Source organism: Daucus carota, chromosome 7, assembly GCF_001625215.2.
Source record: "Daucus carota subsp. sativus chromosome 7, DH1 v3.0, whole genome shotgun sequence".
In the NCBI taxonomy this organism is placed as follows: Eukaryota; Viridiplantae; Streptophyta; class Magnoliopsida; order Apiales; family Apiaceae; genus Daucus; species Daucus carota.
Window position 1 is genome coordinate 12,388,532 of NC_030387.2, and position 23,254 is coordinate 12,411,785.

At 37.1% G+C, this 23,254-nt stretch overlaps 1 protein-coding gene across 1 annotated transcript; it reads right to left on the reverse strand.

Annotated features, from left to right (window-relative positions):
* Nucleotides 1–2,484: 2,484 nt before the first annotated feature.
* LOC135147900 (uncharacterized) lies at nucleotides 2,485–19,702 on the reverse strand. The gene is made up of 4 exons (XM_064081937.1): nucleotides 18,775–19,702; nucleotides 18,272–18,612; nucleotides 2,677–2,913; nucleotides 2,485–2,583 (listed from the first exon to the last, which is right to left on the reverse strand). The coding sequence occupies exons 1-4, from the start codon at nucleotides 19,700–19,702 to the stop codon at nucleotides 2,485–2,487; spliced, it is 1,605 nt and encodes a 534-aa protein (XP_063938007.1).
* Nucleotides 19,703–23,254: the final 3,552 nt, after the last annotated feature.

Sequence of the window (23,254 nt, forward strand, 5' to 3'; positions counted from 1 at the left end):
TTCACAACATAGATACCAATAAAAAATACTTTACAAGCATGCAACAAAATTAAAATGGAATTAAACATAAAAACTATTTACAAGAGCTCATGTCATGTTTAACATTCCAAGTCCACAAACCAATCTTGAGAAAGTGGATTTATCAAGTGGTTTAGTGAAGATGTCAGCAATCTGATTAGCTGATGGTACAAAAAGTAGCACCACAGTTCCATTCATGACATGTTCTCTAATAAAATGATACCTTATGTCAATGTGCTTGGTTCTAGAATGTTGTACAGGATTGTTGGAAATGGCTATCGCACTTGTATTATCACAAAATATAGGAATTTTGTTTAATACAAGTCCATAGTCATTAAGCTGATTCCTAATCCACAAGATTTGAGCACAACAGCTACCTCCCGCAATATATTCTGCTTCGACCGTCGAGGTAGATACTGAGTGTTGTTTCTTACTGTGCCAGGAAACCAACCGTCATCCTAGAAACTGACAGCTTCCAGAAGTGCTTTTCCTATCAATCCTGCATCCTGCATAATCAGAATCTGTATAGCCTGTTAGGTCAAAACCAGTGTTCTTAAGGTACCAGATACCTCAATTTGGTATGCCCTTAAGATATCAAAATATCTTTTAACAGTTATAAGATGTGACTCTTTAGCATTACTCAGGAACCTTGCACATAAACATGTTGCAAACATTATATTAGGTCTACTAGCAGTGAGATAGAGTAATGAGCCAATCATACCTCTATTGCTTGAAATATCAACTTTCTTACCTGATATGTCCTGTTCAAGCTTAGTGGCAGTGGTCATGGGTGTCTTTGCCAGTGAAGAGTCTTCTCGATTGTATTTCTTCAGAAGATCTCTGACATATTTTTATTGGCAAATGAAGATCCCATCATCTTTATGACTTACTTGAAGACCAAGAAAGAATGACAGTTCACCCATCATACTCATCTCATAGTTACTCTGCATTAACTTAGCAAATCTCTTGCACGATTTATCGTTAGTAGAACAAAATATAATATCATCAACATATACTTGAAAAAATATCATATTATTATCATGCAATTTGTGAAAGAGAGTTTTGTCTATGACACCACTAATGAAATTGTTTCCAATTAAAAACTCAGAGAGTGTGTCATACCAGGTTCTTGGCGACTGCTTGAGGCCATAAACAGCTTTAAACAAGAAGTACGCAAAATCAACAAATTCTAGATTTTAAAAGCCAGGGGCTGTTCTAGATATACTTCTTCTTCAAGCTTTCCATTCAGAAATGCACTTTTCACATCCATATGATAGAATTTAAAGTTGGAATGTGCAACAAATGCAAGAAAAAATTCTGATCACCTCAAGACGTGCAACTGGAGCGTAGGTTTCATCATAATCAATTCCCTCTTCTTGGGAGTAACCTTTAGCAACCAGTCTGGCTTTGTTCCGTACAACAATGCCATCACCATCAAGCTTCATCTGGTAGACCCATCTAATTCCAATAACAGACTTTATCTTTGGTCTTGGAACCATGGCCCAGACTTCTTGTCTCTCGAAATGATTGAGCTCTTCTTGCATGGAAAGAACCCATTCCGGATCGGCTAGTGCATCTTCAATTTTCTTCGGTTTTTCCTGATATAGAAAACCCAAATATAGACATTCATTCTGAGTTGCACTCCTAGTCTAAACACCAACATCTGGATCACCAATGATTAGTTCAAAGGGATGATCTCTACTCCAGATCATCTCCCTTGGAAGATATAATCTTGATGATTCGCCAGAATTATCATTGTGATGCTGTGTTTGACCAGTTGATCCACCATCTCCCCCTGAGTTGCTGCCAGGTTGACTAGATGATCCACCACTAGCATTAGTAGAGTCCACAGTGTTTCCATTATTTTCTCCACCAATACCTGGATCAATATCAGCATTGTTAGTCTCATTACTAGTTGCAGCATCAGGTTATTCATCGTCATCATCCGAGTCTGAGTCAGGATATTTATCAAACTTTAGTGACTCAGATGGATCTTCAAATTGGATACTTGGGAGTTTAGTGTCATCAAAAGTAACGTTGACACTTTCCTTTACTTGTAATTGATCAATGATAAACACCTTATATGCTTGATGAGAATAACCAACAAATAATTGCTTAAAGTGCTTTGGGTTCAAACTTGCCACGATGTTCATTGCCATCCTTAAGCACATCTCAAATACATGAAAGTACTTGACCGTTGGTTTCTTTCCGTTCATACGCTCATAAGGAGTTTTCATGTGTTCCTTGTTGATCAGAGTTCGATTTTGAGTATAACAAGAAGTATTCACAGCTTCAGCCCAAAAGTAGATGAGCAACCTTGATTTGCTTAGCATTGTCCTTGCAGTTTTAATCAAGGTACGATTCTTCCTTTCTACCACTCCATTCTGTTGCGGAGTCCCTGGCGCTGAATATTGTCTTGTTATCCCTTGTCGGAGCAAAATATGTTAAGAGTTTCATTCTTAAACTCTATTCATTATCGGACCTTATTGCTCTGACATGAAGTTTATCATTCGAATCCAACTCGATCTCCTTGATAAGATCAATTACCAATTGAGGAGTTTCATCCTTAGAATGTAAGAATAAAACTCATGTGAACTTAGAGAAGTCATCAACAATCACCAAGGCATATCTATTTCTTGATAAAGATATCACATTGACCGGACCAAATAAATCCACATGTAATAGTTGAAGTGGTTCAGTAATGTTACTGGTGTCTGTGCCTTTGTATGATGCTATCTTAGCCTTCCCATTCTGACATGCCTCACAAAGTCCTTGTAGAGTGAATTCCAAAGGAGGCAGTCTTCTCACCAAATCCCTCTTGACCAAAGAGTTTACAATTTTAAAATTAAGGTGAGACAGCTTCTTATGCCATAGCCAACTATCTTCAGGTGAAGCCTTTGAATAGAAACAATTATGAAAGGCATATGTTCAGCCTATTTGTATTTAAAGAGGTACAACTCAACTCAGATAAGAAAGCTCAGTAAATAGCAAGTCAACGGAATCCGTACGAAGAACGTCAAATGATTTATGGGAATTATATGTCAGATAAATTCCAGGATGCTGCTGCACACTACTGAAAGAAGTTCATTAATATGTTCAAGCCTCAGTGCACAAATAATCTTTTGTGGCACGTCCAGGAGTTCAGAAGATATAAAGTTTCTATACTTTATTTTATCAGAAGATTCCAGTTAATGAAGAAGTACTTACAAGACGAAGTCTCGACGAACAAATCAAATTCTTAATGTTTATTTGACAAAGAATATTTGATTTAACTAGATACAGATGAACCAGACAGTGCATCTGTGTATCAGTTATTCAAATTGAATATTTGAAGTCAAGCAGAGTTGGTGGTTCGTTCGCTCGACTGATCAAGACGGAGATTTTAATGTTTAAAGAAGACGGGATGCAGTTCTGCTGATTGAATGGGTGATTAAATATTTAATAGATTATTATTTCACTTCTCAAATAATTAAATTAGTTATGTAATTTATTTGTTAAATTAATTCACTCTCGAATTAATTTAATTTATGAATTTATATGATTAAATTAATTAAGTGGATAATTTTCTATTTAAATATAATCTACAAATCACATTCAATCATCCACTCAAGCTCAGCAAGACAATCTGAGATTGTCTTACCGAATTTCCAACTGCCAAGACAATCTTTGATTGTCTGACCGAATGGTTCTCAGCAAGACAATCAGGAATTGTCTGCCCGAGAATGCTTTGCCAAGACAATCTTCAATTGTCTGCCCGAGAACAATCTGCCAAGACAATTAGGAATTGTCTGACCGAGATAAATTGTCTGCAAGACATTCTGTGACTTCCCAGACAATCTAAGATTGTCTGACCGAAGGTGCTCTGCCAAGACAATTGGATTGTCTGGCCGAGAGAACCACACTGCCAAGACAATTTAATTGTCTGACCGAATGGGAATTGTCTGACCGAGCTCTGGATTGTCTTACGGGCCTTGAAATTGTCTTTCTGCATTGTCTTGTGCTTGCAAGGCAATCTAAAATTGTCTTGCCCTTTCTACTTTGTCTTTGCAACTTTCAATTGTCTTGTCTTTCAATTGTCTTACAAGTACAAATGCTTTGCCTATAAATATGGCATTGCATCCTTCATTTTCAAGTGTTCATTCACTTTGTAATCAAAGCATTTGTAAAGCTTTCAAGTTGTTCGTAACTTGCTTGATCGTTATATCCACAGTTTTCTGTGCTTTGATAACCCGGTTGTTTTAATCACTAAATCTAGAATATACCCTGTCGAATTTATTCTACGAACTTTAGTGGACATTAAAACTGAACCATTTTAATTATATAACGACGTCAAACATTGTTATATTAATTAATTATAATCTGATTAACAAATCATATTCAATCAGATTCACTTCCGCGACGATTTGGTACTGATTGTATTCAACCCCCCCCCTTCTACAATCATATCTGGACCTAACAATTGGCATCAGAGCGGTTGATACCATTTTTCCGTATCAGATCCTATACACACTCTGTAACGTCCAAATATTTTTTATTCGAATTAATTTTATTCCAAAAATTAATTTTGATTTAAAATATTTTTCTTTCAAAAATCCAAATCTCATCCAAACACTATTCACTTCAAATCCTTAAACATGAGTACACAAAAGATCAGTAGCATCAAAATCCCACCGTTCAGCCAGGAACACTTTGGCCTATGGAAGAGGCACATGTTCCTATTCCTCCGCACTGCGAACAGAAAATACATTGGGATTTTAGACAAAGGTGTTACTACTCCGATGAAGGTCATATTAGCACACGAAGAGGATGGTGTGTTGATACCTCATCAGGTCATTCCGAAAGAACTTTCTGAGTACACAGACGAAGAGAGTGATCAGATGAACTTAGATGATGCTCTTCAACTAATCTTGGTTGAATCTCTAAATCCAGTAATGTACAATGCTGTTGTAAATTGTACGAACGCCAAGCAAATCTGGGATACATTAGAGATTATCAATGAAGGCTCAGAGGAAGTTAGGGAAAACAAGAAAGAGATACTGATGGCTCAGTATGAACAGTTTGGTTCTCATCCCGGTGAAGGGATTTCAGAAGTATTTATCAGACTTAATAATTTGATAAATAATTTAAATCTGAATGGGAAATTCTACGACAAGAAAGAGGTCAACATGAAGTTTCTCTTAACCCTTCCTGAACATCTGGAACACAGAATCACTGCCATCAGGGAAAGCAGAGACCTGAATGAGATTTCTCTGGAAAGACTCTACGGAGTTTTGAAAACTTATGAACTGGAGCAAGTTCAGAGTAAACAGAGATATGGCTGGGGTAAAAGACAGAACCATTCGAGAGCTCTAGTTGTTGAGTCACCTGTACTGGAAGAAAAGAAGAAGGATGTTGTTGTTCCTTCTGAGACTACTCAGGAATTTGTTGTACCTGAGATGGGTCAGACTGCTTCTACCAGTGGTGACGAAGAGTTCTATACAATGGAAGAGCTTGAACAGTTAGAAGATCAATCTCTATCACTGTTTGCCAAGAAGTTTGGAAACATGAGATTCCGGAAGAACCCTTCCTATAAATACAAACCTACTGTTAGTAAGTTTCAGAAGGGAGGCTATTCATCTTCTACAAGCAAAGGAGGATACAAGACTGGGATGGTGGATAGAAGCAAGTTTAAATGCTTCAATTGTGGTGAACCTGGACACTTTGCATCTGAATGCAAACAGCCCAAGGTTCAAGGAAAAAGAAAAGATTCGTATGATGAGCTGAAGCAGAAGTATGATGCACTGGTTAGAAAGCATCATGGTACTTCTGGAAGTCAAGGTTTCAAAAGCAAGTCTTATCTGGCAGAAGGCAAAAGCTGGGATGATACAGATAATGATGAAGAGGAGCAGCTAGGGAATGTTGCTTTCATGGCTACTACTGGATCATCTTCACCTCCTCCTGCTGGAAGCTTTCAGGTAGATCCTACATGCCCTAAACTGTTTATGCAATTAGGACTTGAAAGAGATGATGCTATTAAAAGGATGAAAGCTGCTAATCTTAAAATTGATACTTTAGTCTTAGAAATTCATGCTTATAAAATGAATGAGATGAAAGTATTAAAACCTAAAATAGAACAATTGACTATGGACTTAGGATTACAATGTGCTAAAGTCAAAGTTCTAGAGAAAGGTGAGATTGCCTTAAGACTTCAGCTAGACGAAGAGAAAGTGAAATGTAAAGCCTTTAAGGATGCCTCCTTGATAGTCAAAGAACTTAATGATAAACAAGAGATCAAGAGAACTGTTGGAATAGGCTTTGACTATAACAAATCTGTAGGTAAGGCTAGTAACATTACTCCTTTTAGGAAGAGTGCTGAAGAGAGAGGGATTCCTTTTGTTTTGAAAGATTCCCTTAAACCTTTGTTTAAAACCTCAGAAGCTGAACCTCTTTTGGAGACTCCTGTTGTCATTAGATATGAACTAAAACAGGAGGACCTTAAAATGAAAGAGAGTAATGAGATGAGAGATGAGATTCTGACAAACCTGAAACCAATTAAAGTGAAAGGCAATGTTAGGTTGCCTAAAGCTGGTTTAGGTGTCAACTCTGAAAGAACTAAATTCAACAAGCCCAATAATTTTGTTAATAGTAAGAACAAGAACAATAGATGTCATTCTACTGAGAACTTTAAATCTGATAATAAGGTTACAGTAGAATCTATTGATGTTCCTACTACTATGACTGATACTTCTGTTGCTCCTGCTTTTGATGCATGTCATAAATCTTGTAGTGTTGATAATTGTATGACTTGTGCTTTCAATTTGATGTATGCTTATTTTAAAAATTTGCATGCTAAAAATGAAAACACATCACCTAGACAACACACAAACAACAAGCATGCTAGATCAAAGACTGCTAGTCCTTCTCACAAGAGAAAGGAGACTTATGTTCCAAAGTCTAAAACCAAGGTTTATAAGGCTGTTGTTAAGGAAGTAAGTTCAGTCAAATCTGAACCAAGTATCAGTCCAAGAGGCTCTGTTGTGTTACCTAATAGAAATCAGTTCTTTAAGACTGCCGGACCCAATCAAGTGTGGGTCCCAAAGACTGTCTAATCAAGTTGTCTTTTGCAGGGTGCCAGTGGAGTTGTTCGTGTTACCTGGGTGCTTGACAGTGGAGCGTCAATGCACATGACTGGCAATAAATCCCTGCTGGAGGACATAAGAGAAGGAGCTGGCCCTACAGTCAGTTTTGCTGATAATAGCAAAGGTCGTACTGTGGGATATGGCAAGTACAAAATTGGAAGGATCATCATAGAAGATATTGCAATAGTTGAAGGACTTCAACATAATCTCCTGAGTGTCAGTCAATTCTGTGACAAAGGTTATTATGTTCATTTTGAAAAAGAGATATGTATCATTAAACATATCAAGGATAAGCGTCCTTCACTATGTGGCATAAGGAAAGGCAATATATTCGTAGCTGATTTGTCTTCAGGACCAGGAAACGAAGTTCACTGTTTCTACGCCAAAGCGTCAGCTGAAGATAGTTGGTTATGGCATAAGAAGCTCTCACACCTCAACTTCAAAACCATGAACTCTTTAGTCAAGAGAGATCTAGTGAGAGGTTTGCCTTCCCTGGAATTCTCAACTGATGATCTTTGTGAAGCTTGTCAGAAAGGAAAAGCGAAGAGAGCATCTCACAAAGGCAAAACCATCAATACCATTACAGATCCACTTCATTTGTTGCATATGGATCTGTTTGGCCCCGTGAATGTTGCATCTATTGATGGAGGAAGATATGCCTTAGTCATTGTGGATGACTTCTCTAAATTTACTTGGGTTTACTTCCTGGCTTCTAAGGATGAAACTCCCCTGACAGTAATTGATCATATCAAGTTGGTTGAGTTGGAAAAAGGTGTTCCTGTAAAAGCTGTAAGATCAGACAATGGAACTGAGTTTAAAAATCAAACTCTAATCAACTTTTACTCTGAAAAGGGAATTAGAAGGCAGTATTCAGCACCAAGGACTCCTCAGCAGAATGGAGTCGTCGAAAGAAAGAATCGTACACTGATCGAAGCTGCAAGGACTATGATTGCTGAAGCAAAGCTTCCTCTGTACTTTTGGGCTGAAGCTGTGTCTACTGCCTGCTATACCCAGAATAGAACTTTGATCAACAAGGATCATATGAAAACTCCATTTCATCTGTATAACAACAAGAAACCTTATGTCAAACATCTTCATGTCTTTGGAGCCAAGTGTTTTGTTCTCAAGGATGGTGAAGAGAACTTGAACAAATTTGAGCCAAAGGCTTCTGAAGCAATTTTTGTTGGTTATACAAATAATGCTTATAGAGTTTTTATAATTGATACTCTGTCAGTGAAAGTTAGTGTCAATGTTACATTTGATGACACTAAACTTCCAAGTATACAATCTACTGATTCATCTGAATCTCTGAAGTTTGACAACTATCCAGATTCTGATTCAGATGATGATATACCACCTGAGGTTGCAACAGGAGATGACAACAATGATGATGATCCAGGCAATGGTGGAGGAAATGGCAATAATGCTGGAGATTCCACTGATGCCTGTGGTGGATCATCAAGTCAACCTGGCAACAACTCAGGGGGAGCTGGTGGATCAACTAGTCATACACATCAGCCAAATGATAATACTGCTGAATCATCAAGGACACAACTTCCAAGGGAAAGGATTTGGAGCAGAGATCATCCCTTTGATCTAATTATTGGTGATCCTGATGTTGGTGTAAGGACTAGAAGTGCTACGACAAATGAATGTCTATTCTCTGGGTTTCTATCTCAACTAGAACCAAAGAAAATAGAAGAAGCACTTGCTGATCCTGATTGGGTTCTTGCCATGCAAGAAGAACTCAATCAATTTGAGAGACAAGAAGTCTGGGCCCTGGTTCCAAGACCAAAAGGAAAATCTACCATTGGAGCTAGATGGGTCTTCCGTAACAAGTTAGATGGTGATGGCATTGTTGTAAGAAACAAAGCCAGACTGGTTGCAAAAGGTTATTCTCAGGAAGAAGGAATTGATTACGACGAAACCTATGCTCCAGTTGCTCGTCTTGAAGCCATCAGAATATTTCTTGCATTTGCTGCACACTCCAACTTCAAAGTATATCAAATGGATGTGAAAAGTGCATTTCTGAATGGAAAGCTAGAAGAAGAAGTATATCTGGAACAGCCCCCTGGCTTTGAAAATCCAGAGTTTGCTGATTTTGTATACTTTCTATTCAAAGCTGTCTATGGACTCAAGCAGTCACCAAGAACATGGTATGACACTCTCTCTGAGTTTTTAATAGAAAACAACTTTACTAGAGGTGTCATAGACAAAACTCTCTTTTACAAATTGCATGATAAGGATATGATATTTGTACAAATATATGTTGATGATATTATATTTGGTTCTACTAACGATAACTTGTGCAAGAGATTTGCTAAGTTAATGCAGAGTAATTATGAGATGAGTATGATGGGTGAACTGTCCTACTTCCTTGGTCTTCAAGTAAGCCAAAAGGAAGATGGAATATTCATTTGCCAATCCAAGTATGTGAGAGATCTTCTTCGAAAGTTCAATCTAGAAGACTCTTCACCGGCAAAGACACCCATGGCCACTGCCACAAAGCTTGACCAGGATAAATCTGGTAAGAAAGTTGATATCACAAGCTATCGAGGTATGATTGGCTCTCTACTTTATCTCACTGCAAGTAGACCAGATATCATGTTTGCAACATGTTTGTGTGCTAGGTTCCAAGCTGATCCTAAGGAATCACATCTAATAGCCGTCAAAAGAATCTTTAGATATCTTAAGGGTACACCTGGTTTAGGTATTTGGTACCCTAAGAATACTGGTTTTGACTTAACCGGCTATACAGATTCTGATTATGCAGGATGCAGGATTGATAGGAAGAGTACGTCTGGAAGCTGTCAATTTCTAGGACGTCGGTTGGTTTCCTGGTATAGCAAGAAGCAGCACTCTGTGTCTACTTCTACTGCTGAAGCTGAGTATATAGCTGCTGGAAGCTGCTGTGCTCAGATCTTGTGGATCAAGAACCAACTGAATGATTATGGTGTTGTAGTAAACAAAATTCCCATATTTTGTGATAATACAAGTGCCATAGCCATTTCCAACAATCCGGTTCAACATTCAAGAACCAAGCACATTGATATCAGGTATCATTTCATAAGAGAACATGTCATGAATGGTACAGTGGTGTTACATTTTGTACCCACGACTGAGCAAATTGCTGACATCTTCACTAAGCCACTGGATGAATCCACTTTCTCTAAGCTGGTGTGTGAGTTAGGGATGTTAAATATGACATAGTTCTCTTGTATATATTTTTCATATGCATTATATGTTTTTATATATTTTTGTGAATTTTCTGTATAATTATATCTATTTTATTAGATTTTATATGATTTTCTGTATGTTATCTGATAATATTCTGAGTAATTATGCATGTTTGTATATTAGTCTGTAATTTTCTAAGTGCTTATACACTCCCCTGTAGTATTCCCTAAGCATTTAGATAATTATTTGTAATTAGTTGTAATTATTTTGTATTTTTCAAAATTAATTAAGCATAAATATTTGATTTTAAGTTAATTCATCTTTTTGAATTAAAGTTAAAGTCATAAGTATTTATATTTAATTAAAGTTGAAATTTACAAAATATTTGTGTAATTTATAGTATTGTTTTTATTATAGATTTTTGATTTTAATTGCAAAAAGTTTTATCTTTTAAATAAATCAAAATCATATTATTTTTATTATTATTATTTGTTTTTCAGATTAGACAATTACATTGTCTACTGATTGGCTCGGCAAGACAATTAAATTGTCTTGCTGAACTGGTTTTTCCGTATTAGTTTCAAACAACTCGGCAAGACAATTAGATTGTCTTACCGAGCATGCATTGTAACAGCATCTTGTATTTACTGACATCTGGTTTGTCTGCCTGGTATCAAATCTCGGCAAGACAATTCAAAATTGTCTTACCGAGACTTTAATACTCTTGCAAGACAATACCCGATTGTCTTTTCTTTTAAACCCACTTTAAACCCATAAGACAATTTCAGTTTGTCTTGCCTCTTCACTTCATCTTCTTCACTGCATATATACATACACGATCGCGTATATACACACTTGCGTTTATTCATCGTTTTTCAAGTTTATTCGTTAAAAACTTGCTGTGCTTCGATTATTCAAGCTCTATTGCTTGCTGGTTACTGATTATTTTGTGGTGTTGAGTCGAACTGCTGCCCGAATTTCCGTGTGTACTGGTGGTTGAGTTTGTGGTGTGGACTGAAGTAATCGATTCAACTGACTCGTTTTGTGGACCGATTGAATTCGATTTGGTGTTAGGGTTTGTGATTGATTTTGAGGGTTCTTGAACTTAAGGAGCCGTTTGGATTGTGTTAAGTTGAAATTGGGCTTTTTGACTTAAGGGCGTGTTTGGTTGAGTTGGATTAATTGATTAAGTGCCATTTAAGTTAATCAACTTTTAATTCGATATTATTTTAATATTTCGAATTATTAATTAATTAATTAAGCATTAATTAATAGTTGAAATTTGCGAGACATTTGAGAATTCATATTTAATTTGAAAAATTCTCGCTTAATTCAATTTTTAATTATTAAAAATGGCCGGAGAATTTGTGGTTGCTGAGACTAACTACTGTGCCAGCCTCAACCCTGATGACTGTTCTGATAGATTCCGGACTTGGGTCAGATTCCTTTCGAGACAGAGTTTAGTCAGTACGGCAATGACTGCAGATATTCCGATCAAGCTGCAACCTCTTTTTGACTTCTACTCAAATGCTGTCAACTCTACAACCCTGGAAAACTACAAGATAATCGGGGATCTACCTAATCGAAAGAGGATTGTAATCACTGTCGATGATGTGAACCGAATCTTAGGACTTCCAAGGGACAATTTTGAGCCAGATCCTTCAGAGGATGAATTGAGACAATTCTTTCAAGATATTCACTATCAGGGTCAGATCTTTCTCCCGAAGATGTCAAAGGGAAATCTGAAAGCTGAATGGGATGTGTTCTTTGACACCCTTGCCAAGGTGTTTGCTCCCACCAATCGAAAGAACTTTGGCAATATATCTTCAATGCTGCAGATCTTTGGATTCAGCATAGCTTACAACCGTCGAATCAATTTTGGGAAGATATTGCTGAGGGAGATCATAAGGAAGATGGGGTCTGTTTCACAGAGATCTATTCAGAAGAATGACAAAGTTGAATGCTTCTACCCCAGATTCCTGATGTTGTTTATGAATGATAAGATGAATGCTGATGATAGGCACATGTACAACGATTCTCCTGTTGTTCCTATTCAGAGGACATGTGCCAAGATCCAAACTAGGCTGGTCAACAAGAAAAAGCATGATAATGTGCCACTGGTAGTGACTCCATTCATGCTCGAACAATTTAGTGTTCCTTTTCAGCCTGTACAAGTTCCAGAACCACTACAACAACAACAGTATCAACCACAACAACAACAAGCTCAACAACAAGAACAACCACAACAACAATCACCTCCACGTATCAATCAACCACTTCAACTCCTCCAAGACTACCAATCATCCAGCCAATCCTCACATTACTCTCCCTACAACCCTCCTTACAATTCACCACATCAATCACCTCATCAATCTGATTACAACTCTCCTCACCAATCTCAACACCAATCCCCTCCACAATACAACTTCTTCCCAGACCAACAAGCCTCCATTCTTCCCTCTCAATCTGAACCAACACCTTCACCTACACATACACATACCATTCCTCAACCACAATCAACTTCTCAGCCACTGCCTGCTGATTCTGCTATCAATCCAGAGCTACAGGACTTCAGGACAGATTTACAGGTAGCTCAGGTACTTTCTAATCTCACTGATACCTTTAATATTGATATTGCAGATTTTGATTGTGATATTGGATTTGATTTCCAGACTCCCAGCATTGAACCTGCCAACACCCAGGTTCATATCCACGCTGATGTTTCCACTTCAACTACTGATTCTTCTTCAAACACTTCAAACAACACTACTCAAACACCAGTTGTTAGAAAGGTAGCCCGGAAACGGAGTGGGAGTGCTATTCTGAGAGAACCCGCAGCTCTGTCTCATAAGAAGCAAAGGGTGGCAGAACCGGAGACAACTGCAGCCACATCCATTTCCTCCCAAAAGGATTTGGACTCTGACATGGTAAATATACAGTCTCTAGATTCATTCTCTCCACAGAATGCATTTATTGAAATTGGCCGTCCGACCGCGGTATCCTGTAAAGAGTCAAGCACACAACTAGCACTCACGCTAGTAAACACTGAACCTGTGTCTTTTAATTCTTCACTTAGAGAGAGCACAGAATTTCAAACCATGTTATATGAAAATCTTTCTGATCACTCTTTCTTTTTGGATCAGGATCTACTTGGCAACCTGCAAGTACATCCGCCTTCACAGGCATTCGGAGAACAATTTGTTTCTTCACCTCCTACAGTTCCATCTCAGGGAACTATGGTTGTATATACAGGTGCTGGTGACGGTGTGAAAACTACGAGTGAAATCAGGCAAACACCGAGCGAAACACATGCACGAGAGGATAGTGAAAAATCTTTGAGTGTTCGTGAGGTGAGTGCACACACCAACACAGATCTGTTACAGGAGCAAATGGCTTCTCTAAGGGCTGAAATAGAAAGGTTGAATGCTGAGAACGCCAGATTCAGAAGTGGAGAGTTGGTAACTCTAAAAGAAAAGGCTGTTGATCCTTCATTCTCTTCCCTCAAACAGGAATTAGATGCTCATGTCAAGGGTATTCACTCTAGGATGGACAAATTTGATACAACTCAGGAGCTCTGTCTGACGAAGCTTGACAACTTGGAGCAAACTATGGCTCAAGTTGTTCAACACTTAAAGATCAATCCGTCAACATCTCAGTCTACTCCAGAGGATCCCTCAACTAAGGGGGAGAAGGATAAGGATGACAAAGATAAGGATGACAGCAATGCTGGTGGTGGTGGCAATGGTGGTGACAAGGGTGGAGATACTGATAGGAGTAATAAGGGTGGAGAAGGAGCAAGTGAAAAGGACTCTTCTGAAGCTAGCAAGTCTAAAGGCAAAATGCCTGAAACTGAAAACATCTTCACTAATCAGGATTATGATAACATTCCTGAAGATGTTGATGATGATGATGCATTTGATTCTGCTTACTTTGAAGCTGAAGAAGAAGGTCGTTTCGAGGAAGGCTTTCTTTTCAATGAAGATCAGTCGGTAGATCCTGAGCACATGGAAAAGGTCAAGATGTTTAAAGCTCAACATGAAGCTAGCAAAGCAAAGCTTCAGGAACTGCAGAAACTGGTAGATGAAAAGAGGACAACTGATGAGTTGGTCAAGCTGGAGAAACAGAAACTATGGGATGCTAAGTGCAAGGAAAAGAGAGAGGATATCTCCAGGAAAGTTGGTGAAAGCTGGGATATTGCAAGGCAAATCCTCTCTGGACCTCAAAGGGAACCTTTCAATGATGGTAAATTCAAATCCTTCATTTATGACCTGAGAGAGGCTAACCCTAATGAAGATATGTTTATGCGTGCTCTTGCTCTTGAGTTAGAATATATAACTATTGGTGTCAAGAATCTTCTCAATGAATGGGAGATCATTATTTCTACTCAGAGAAACGGAACATTCAGGGTTTCAATTGATCTATTCAAGTTTCTATCTTTAACTGAAATCTGGGTGATTCGTAACAAGATTAGACGCAGCTCGAATTTGAATGAACTCCTACGTGACAGACTTATGGATTGTGCTATTCATAACAGTCCACAAGTTGTCAGAAAGCCTTACTGTGTCAAGTTCATTCACGAGAGAAAATTTGGAACCTTCTACCTGGACCACCAACATCTTCTCAAGTATGATGTGAGTCAGTTGGTTCTTGTATCCACTATTCTACGTACCAAGGGCTTCGCTACTAAGGCCAAAGCTGATGCTGATACTGAGATTGTGAACTACTGCACAAGAAGAAATATTCAGCAATACTTCAGGAAGATGAAGTATATCAACCAATCTCAGCCAGCAGATTTCATCGAAGACCCTGTGGATATTGAGGTTCAATATTATCTCTCTTTGGCTCGTGAAAGAAAGAAGCGTGGAGAATCCACTGCAGCTGAAGAGCCTACTCAGAATGAGCCTTCTACTCCAATTATTCACTGTTCAGATGCTGAAGAAGGAGAAGTCACTCGTTCTGAGTGAATAGATTGATTAGGATATTTTGTTAGATATGTTCAAGGAACATCCTTTTGTAATCTATTATGAATATGGTTTAATGTTCAATGCAAGCCATAAACTTTTGCTATTTACATTCCATTGTTTAAATCTTTGTCTTATCTGTTAGTTGAGTTATCCTCTAGGAAATTTGCATGTTATGTTAACAAACAAATAGGGGGAGATTGAAAGGCATATGTTCAGCCTATTTGTATTTAAAGAGGTACAACTCAACTCAGATAAGAAAGCTCAGTAAATAGCAAGTCAACGGAATCCGTACGAAGAACGTCAAATGATTTATGGGAATTATATGTCAGATAAATTCCAGGATGCTGCTGCACACTACTGAAAGAAGTTCATTAATATGTTCAAGCCTCAGTGCACAAATAATCTTTTGTGGCACGTCCAGGAGTTCAGAAGATATAAAGTTTCTATACTTTATTTTATCAGAAGATTCCAGTTAATGAAGAAGTACTTACAAGACGAAGTCTCGACGAACAAATCAAATTCTTAATGTTTATTTGACAAAGAATATTTGATTTAACTAGATACAGATGAACCAGACAGTGCATCTGTGTATCAGTTATTCAAATTGAATATTTGAAGTCAAGCAGAGTTGGTGGTTCGTTCGCTCGACTGATCAAGACGGAGATTTTAATGTTTAAAGAAGACGGGATGCAGTTCTGCTGATTGAATGGGTGATTAAATATTTAATAGATTATTATTTCACTTCTCAAATAATTAAATTAGTTATGTAATTTATTTGTTAAATTAATTCACTCTCGAATTAATTTAATTTATGAATTTATATGATTAAATTAATTAAGTGGATAATTTTCTATTTAAATATAATCTACAAATCACATTCAATCATCCACTCAAGCTCAGCAAGACAATCTGAGATTGTCTTACCGAATTTCCAACTGCCAAGACAATCTTTGATTGTCTGACCGAATGGTTCTCAGCAAGACAATCAGGAATTGTCTGCCCGAGAATGCTTTGCCAAGACAATCTTCAATTGTCTGCCCGAGAACAATCTGCCAAGACAATTAGGAATTGTCTGACCGAGATAAATTGTCTGCAAGACATTCTGTGACTTCCCAGACAATCTAAGATTGTCTGACCGAAGGTGCTCTGCCAAGACAATTGGATTGTCTGGCCGAGAGAACCACACTGCCAAGACAATTTAATTGTCTGACCGAATGGGAATTGTCTGACCGAGCTCTGGATTGTCTTACGGGCCTTGAAATTGTCTTTCTGCATTGTCTTGTGCTTGCAAGGCAATCTAAAATTGTCTTGCCCTTTCTACTTTGTCTTTGCAACTTTCAATTGTCTTGTCTTTCAATTGTCTTACAAGTACAAATGCTTTGCCTATAAATATGGCATTGCATCCTTCATTTTCAAGTGTTCATTCACTTTGTAATCAAAGCATTTGTAAAGCTTTCAAGTTGTTCGTAACTTGCTTGATCGTTATATCCACAGTTTTCTGTGCTTTGATAACCCGGTTGTTTTAATCACTAAATCTAGAATATACCCTGTCGAATTTATTCTACGAACTTTAGTGGACATTAAAACTGAACCATTTTAATTATATAACGACGTCAAACATTGTTATATTAATTAATTATAATCTGATTAACAAATCATATTCAATCAGATTCACTTCCGCGACGATTTGGTACTGATTGTATTCAACCCCCCCCCCTTCTACAATCATATCTGGACCTAACAAATTATCTTCATCATTGGCACCTGAATTGAGATCAGCTAAGTATAAGTTAGCTTTTCTTACTCCACAGGGAGCAAGACGGTCATCTTTAGTGTGAGATATCAAATACTTCTCCTTGACAAAGTTTACTTCGAATCCCTTGTCACAGAAGATTGTGCTTGAGTCCTTCAACCAAAGAAACTTTTTCAATGATAACATTTCCAGCAAATAAATTGCCATATCCCGTAGTACGACCTTTGCTGTTATCTCCAAAGGTGACAATCGGGCCAGCTCTCTCAATCACATTTGATAGCAGGGCTCTATCACCGGTCATATGTCTAGAAGATCCACTATCGAGAATCCATACAACCTTTTCAACCTTGTTTGGCTCCCTGCACATATCAAACGAATTAAACCTTCTTCGGAACCCAAACTTGGTTGGGCCCGGCATACTTAAAGAATTGACCTTTGTCAGCTTTGACAATAGATCCTGTTCGAATAACATCAGCATCCACCTTGACTGTACTTACTTTCCTACAAACAGCCTTGAACACTTTAGGTTTAGGCTTGGGAACATAAGTATCCTTCTTGATAGGAGAAGGACCGGCAGTCTTGGTTTTTGCAAACTTACTATTCATGTGCTTTCTAGGTGTTGTGTTTTCTTTGTTAGCATGCATACTTTTAAAATAAGCATACATTACATTAAACGCACACAACATGCAATTATCAACACCACAAGGTTTATGGCACATATCAACTGAAGGAACAGTAGGCATGTTATTCAGAACAACAGGGGGTTTAATAGTTTCTACATTAACATTTTCAGAAGTTCTAATGTTATTAGTAGAAGAGCATGTATTGTTATCATTCCTGCATTTAACAAACTTATTAGGCTTGTTAAAATTATTCTTTAAGCCATTGGCACCTATGCCAGCTTTGGGCGAACTGAATGTGCCCTCAACTTGCATTGGCTCTACAGATGCCAAAATCTCCTTCTCATTCTCAATATCCTCTAAATTCATTTCATATTGAATAATCACGGGCATATCAAGTAATGGTTCTGCGACAGGGGTTTTGAATAAAGGTTTGGGAGCATCCTTTAAAACATGTGGGATACCCCTGTCTTCAGCACTCTTAACAAAAGGAGTTATATTACTAGCCTTACCTACCGACTTGTTGTAATCGAAACCTATACCAACTTTCCTTTTAATCACTTGTTGGTCCACTAGGTTCTTAACAATATTAGTCGACTCCTTATAAGCAAGGCACCTAACCTTCTCTTCAGCTAACTGCTCATTCAACTTTTTCTCCCTAAATTCTAACACTTCGACTTTATTAGTCTGAGTCAATAACTGACTAGTTAGTTGTTCAATTTTAGGGGTGAGCACTAGTTTTTCTTTTAACTTTAACTCATGAACTTCTTGCTTTAAAGCTTTGTGTTCAAGAGTCAGAGCTTTGAGCTTATTACGAGCGTCATCACGTTCAAGTCCTAATTGCATAAACAGTTTAGGGCAAGTAGGATCTACCGGAAATCCGCCAGTGCGATGTGGAGGTGTAGAAGGTTCCATAAAAGTCATTAGAGCAACATTCCCCCGCTCTTCCTCCTCATCACTATCTGTGTCATCCCAGCTTTTCCCTTTTGCCACATAGGACTTCCCTTGGTTGCTTTGGCCTTGATGCTTCTTTAGCAAAGCCTCATACTTCTGCTTTAGCTCGTCATAAGATTCTTTCTTCTTTGCCAGCTGATTGGGCTTCTTGCACTCCGATGCAAAGTGACCAGGCTCATCACAGTTGAAACATTTAAACTTGCTTCGATCAACCATCCCAGTCTTGTAAGCCCCTTTTGATGTTGTGGACGAAGATCCCCCTTTCTGAAATTTACTACCAGAAGATTTAAACTTGTAGGAGGGATTCTTCCTAAATCTCATGTGACCAAACTTCCTGGCAAACATAGCAAGAAATTCGTCCTCCAGCTGATCTAACTCTTCCATCGAGTAAAATTCATCATCTCCCGTACTTACTGAAGTATGTCCCATTTCCGGCACAACATACTCGTGGGAGCTTCTTGAAGGTACAACAACCTTCCTTTCTTTCGCAAGAGGTGATTGTATTATGAGGGCAGTAGAATTGCTGACAGACGTAGACGTGTTCAGTGTCTTTCCCCATCCGTATCTCTGTTTAGTTTGAGCCTGTTCCAATTCATAGGTTTTCAGAACCCCATACAGCTGTTCCAATGAGATCTCTGTCAAATCTCTGCTTTCTCTGATGGCGGTTATCCGATGTTCTAGTTGCTCAGGGAGCGTCAGCAAAAACTTTAGGTTCACCTCTTTGTTGTCGTAGTATTTCCCGTTCAGATTCAGATTGTTTATCAAATTGTTGAATCTGATGAATACTTCAGAAATTCCTTCTCCGGGATTAGAACCAAATTGCTCATATTGAGCCACAAGAATTTCCTTCTTGTTTTCCCGTACTTCCTCAGATCCTTCATTGATAATTTGCAGAGTGTCCCATATCTGCTTAGCACTTGTACAATTGACAACATTATTGTACATTACTGGATCCAATGATTCGATCAGAATGAGCTGTAGAGTTACATCTAGATTTATCAGCTCATTATCCTCATCCGAGAACTCAGCAGGTGTTTTCAGATAGGTTCTGTGAGGAATAGTAACTCCATCTTCAGTATGTTCCAAGATAATATTCATTGGGGGCGAAAGACCCTTCGTCAAAATATTTATGTATTTTTTATTCGCCGCCCGGAGGAACAAAAGCATGTGTCTCGTCCAGAGACCAAAATTAGCCTTGTCAAAAGGTGGAATTTTAATGCTGCTAATTTTTGCGGTAGACATGGTAGAAGATTTAAATGTTTGGGAAAATATTTGGATTTTGAAAGAAAAATATTTTTCAATCAAAAATAATTTTTGGAATAAAATTATTTCGAATTAAAAATATTTAGAAAAATATTTGAAAGAAAAATAATTTTCGATCAGAAATAATTTTTGGAATAAAATTATTTCGAATTAAAAATTATTTGGAAAAAGATTTGAAATAAAAATAATTTTCGATCAGAAATAATTTTTGGAATAAAATTATTTCGAATAAAAAATTATTTGAGAAAAGATTGGATTTTTGAAGGAAAAATAATTTTCGGTTAGAAATAATTTTTGGAATAAAATTATTTCGAATAAAAAATTATTTGGAATTTTTAGAAATTTTCAGAGTGAGTGTAGGATCTGATAAGGTAGATTATATCAACCGCTCTGATACCAATTGTTAGGTCCCGATACGATTGTAGAAGGGGGGGTTGAATACAATCGTCACAAAATTCGCGCGGAATAAATCTGATTTAAATATAATTGGATAATCAGATTTTAATTAATTAAATAAACAAGGTTCAAGTAAAAAGTAATTTAAACTTGAAAGTTGTTATTAAATTAATAAGGGTTCAGTTTTAATGTCCACTAAATATTTTAGAATAAATTTGACAGGAAGTATTCTAATTTAGGGATTAAAACAATCGAGTGATCAAAGCACAGAAAACTGTGGATATAACAAGCAAGTTACGAACAACTTGAAAGCTTAACAATGCTTTGAATTACAAAGGGATGAACACTTAGAAATGAAGAATGAATGGCATATATATAGGCAAAGCATTGTACATGAAAGACAATTAAAAGACAAGACAAATACAAGCTTGGAAAGACAAATACAAAGAAGGTATGACAATCTAGGCTTGGGCAAGACAACACAAGGCAAGGTAAGACAATTTTAGATTGTCTACCAAGCTTTAAACTCGCCAGAAAGACAATTGGAGGGAAGGTATGACAATTCCAGGGAAGGTATGACAATTACATAAGCCAGCAAGACAAACTAGGACAGAAAGACAATCCATCCAAGGACAAGACAATCCTGTCACAAGGTAAGACAATCTGATTGTCTTACAAACATTGTCTTGGCCACACATGAAGAAAACGGCAAGACAATTAAATTGTCTTGCTGACCACCCTTGATTCAGTCAGACAATTTCCAAGGGATTGTCTGGGCAGTGGAGTGTAGCTTCGGTAGGACAATTCATTTGAATTGTCTTGCTGCTTCATTCAACATTCGGCAGTACGCTAGTTTATAAACTTTCGTCATTTAGCCAGCCCTTAGAACTGCTTTTAATCCCGCACATCTTATAATCTTTAATTAATAAATATTTAATTTAATCCAGAAATTATATAAATAAATATCTAATATTATTAGACATTTATAAATATAATTTTCTAATTAATTAAAATATTTATTAATATAAATAAATCTTTACGGTCCAAGCTGCGGTCTCTAGAGGGCCAGGAACCGGACTCCTTTTGCCTTGCAAATAATATTTTAATTCCATCCGGGGTTCCAGCTTTAAGATTATATCACTTTCCATAGCGTTGGTGATAATTCTTTTTCCTCATAGTCAGACAAGTCTAAGATTCGGTCTCCTGTGGGTCTGGAACCGGATCCCTTTTGCTTTGAAAAATATAAACCAATTCCAACCGGGTTTCCAGCATTAAGAATATATCACACTCCATTGCGTTGGTGATAATTCTTTTTCCCATAGCTAGACAGGTCTGAGCGGCGGTCTCCTTGTCCTTCCTTTTGGCCTTCTTTCTTTTGTTTTCTTTTTGTAAATTAATTCTAAATCAATTAACTTATTAATAAACTTAATTATCAAATTAATTCTAATTGAATTAATTTAACAACTAAATAAATTAATATAGATTAATTATTTAACAAAGAATTAATTAAAAACTCTATATTCCAGAAAGCAAATGTCTTGAGCCTTCGTCTTGATCATCACACGGCTTGAACGACCACCTTCCTTTGATGTTAAATATTCAATATAAATAGCTGGCATACAAATGTACTGTCTGGTTCATCTTTGCCTAACTAAATTGAATATTCTCCATCAATCAAACATTTGAGCTGTGGTCGGGTCTTCGAATCTTTGTCTTCTAGTTCTTCTTCATTTCAGTACACATATGGAATCTCTGATGAAATAAATACTTGAATCTTCATACCTTCCGAACTCCTTGAACTGCTACACAGTTTATTTGACACTGAGGCTTGATCATATGGAATGAATTTCTTCCAGTGGCTTGTAGCAGATATCTTGGAATTCTTCTGACATTCTGATTCTTGTATCTACTAGACTTTCTTGAACTGATTCCAACTAAACTATCTACTATCTACTGACATAACTTATCAGAAACGATTCCAGGTTGAGTTACAAGTTGAGTGGTTATCAGACACTAGTTGAGTTATCACTGGTTGTACAAAATAGGATTAGACATATACCTTTGAATAAGGCCTTTCAAGGATTTTGACCCTTAATGAGATACTAAAAATATTAATAAAACCCATATATCAAATAATTTAATTAATAACTTAATAATATATGTGGCATCCATCTTAATTTTAATTTAACCATGGTTATGAACTAGTGAGATTGGGTTTTTAAAATAAAATTTATTAAAGTTACTTGCATTATCCTGCAACAAATATACTATTATGGTTAAATTGAAAAAGACACGATAGTTATATAGTTTTTTTGATAATTAAGTCAAAAAAAAATACATTTCCGGTCACTGATTATGTAAGAAAAAATAAAATAATATATAATCATTAAATCAACAAAGGCTTCCCTAAAAAAACAAAATCAACAAAGTCTTCCCTTTCCGGTTTCCAATTCTTGCCGACTGGTCTATTCTATGGACTATGATGCGAGCGTTTACCATAATTTTCGTGTTATGTATAGTAAGAAATCAGCACAAACTCTCCTGAGTCCTGAGCGTGATGTAGGGGTGAGCAAAACCGGATATCCGGTCCGGTTATGAATTATAAACCGGATATCTGGTTTTTCGGATCACTAAATTTGTATTCCGGTTCCGGTTCCGGTTTAACCGGATATCCGAATATTCGGATATCCTTTTAAATCGGATCGGAAAACGGATTATCCGGATTCCGTTTCTTAAAAGTATGTATTGTTTTCTAATTCCAAAATTTGTAAGATCTAATATTATTTTAACATATATTTTAAGTTTTCTAAGATGAGAAGTACTATTATTTTGCAGAGTATATGGACATCTATATAAATAAACAAAGGTTCTACATAACTTGGACATACATCTAACCTAAGACTTTCGTTTCATCAGTATCACTGTATAAGCATCATAAGCCAAGGGCATGAGCAAAACAATCCGTAAATTGCAGATTGCTATATGGTCAGC

Coding starts and splice junctions, on each gene's coding strand:
- LOC135147900 (XM_064081937.1), bottom strand. CDS start 19,702: ATGAATATTATCTTGGAACATACTGAAGATGGAGTTACTATTCCTCAC. Junction 18,613..18,774: donor TTTCAACTGTGATGAGCCTG/GTCACTTTGCAT, acceptor GGGATGACACAG/ATAGTGATGAGGAGGAAGAG. Junction 2,914..18,271: donor AGCAGTTAGCTGAAGAGAAG/GTTAGGTGCCTT, acceptor TTCTATTCAAAG/GCTTCACCTGAAGATAGTTG.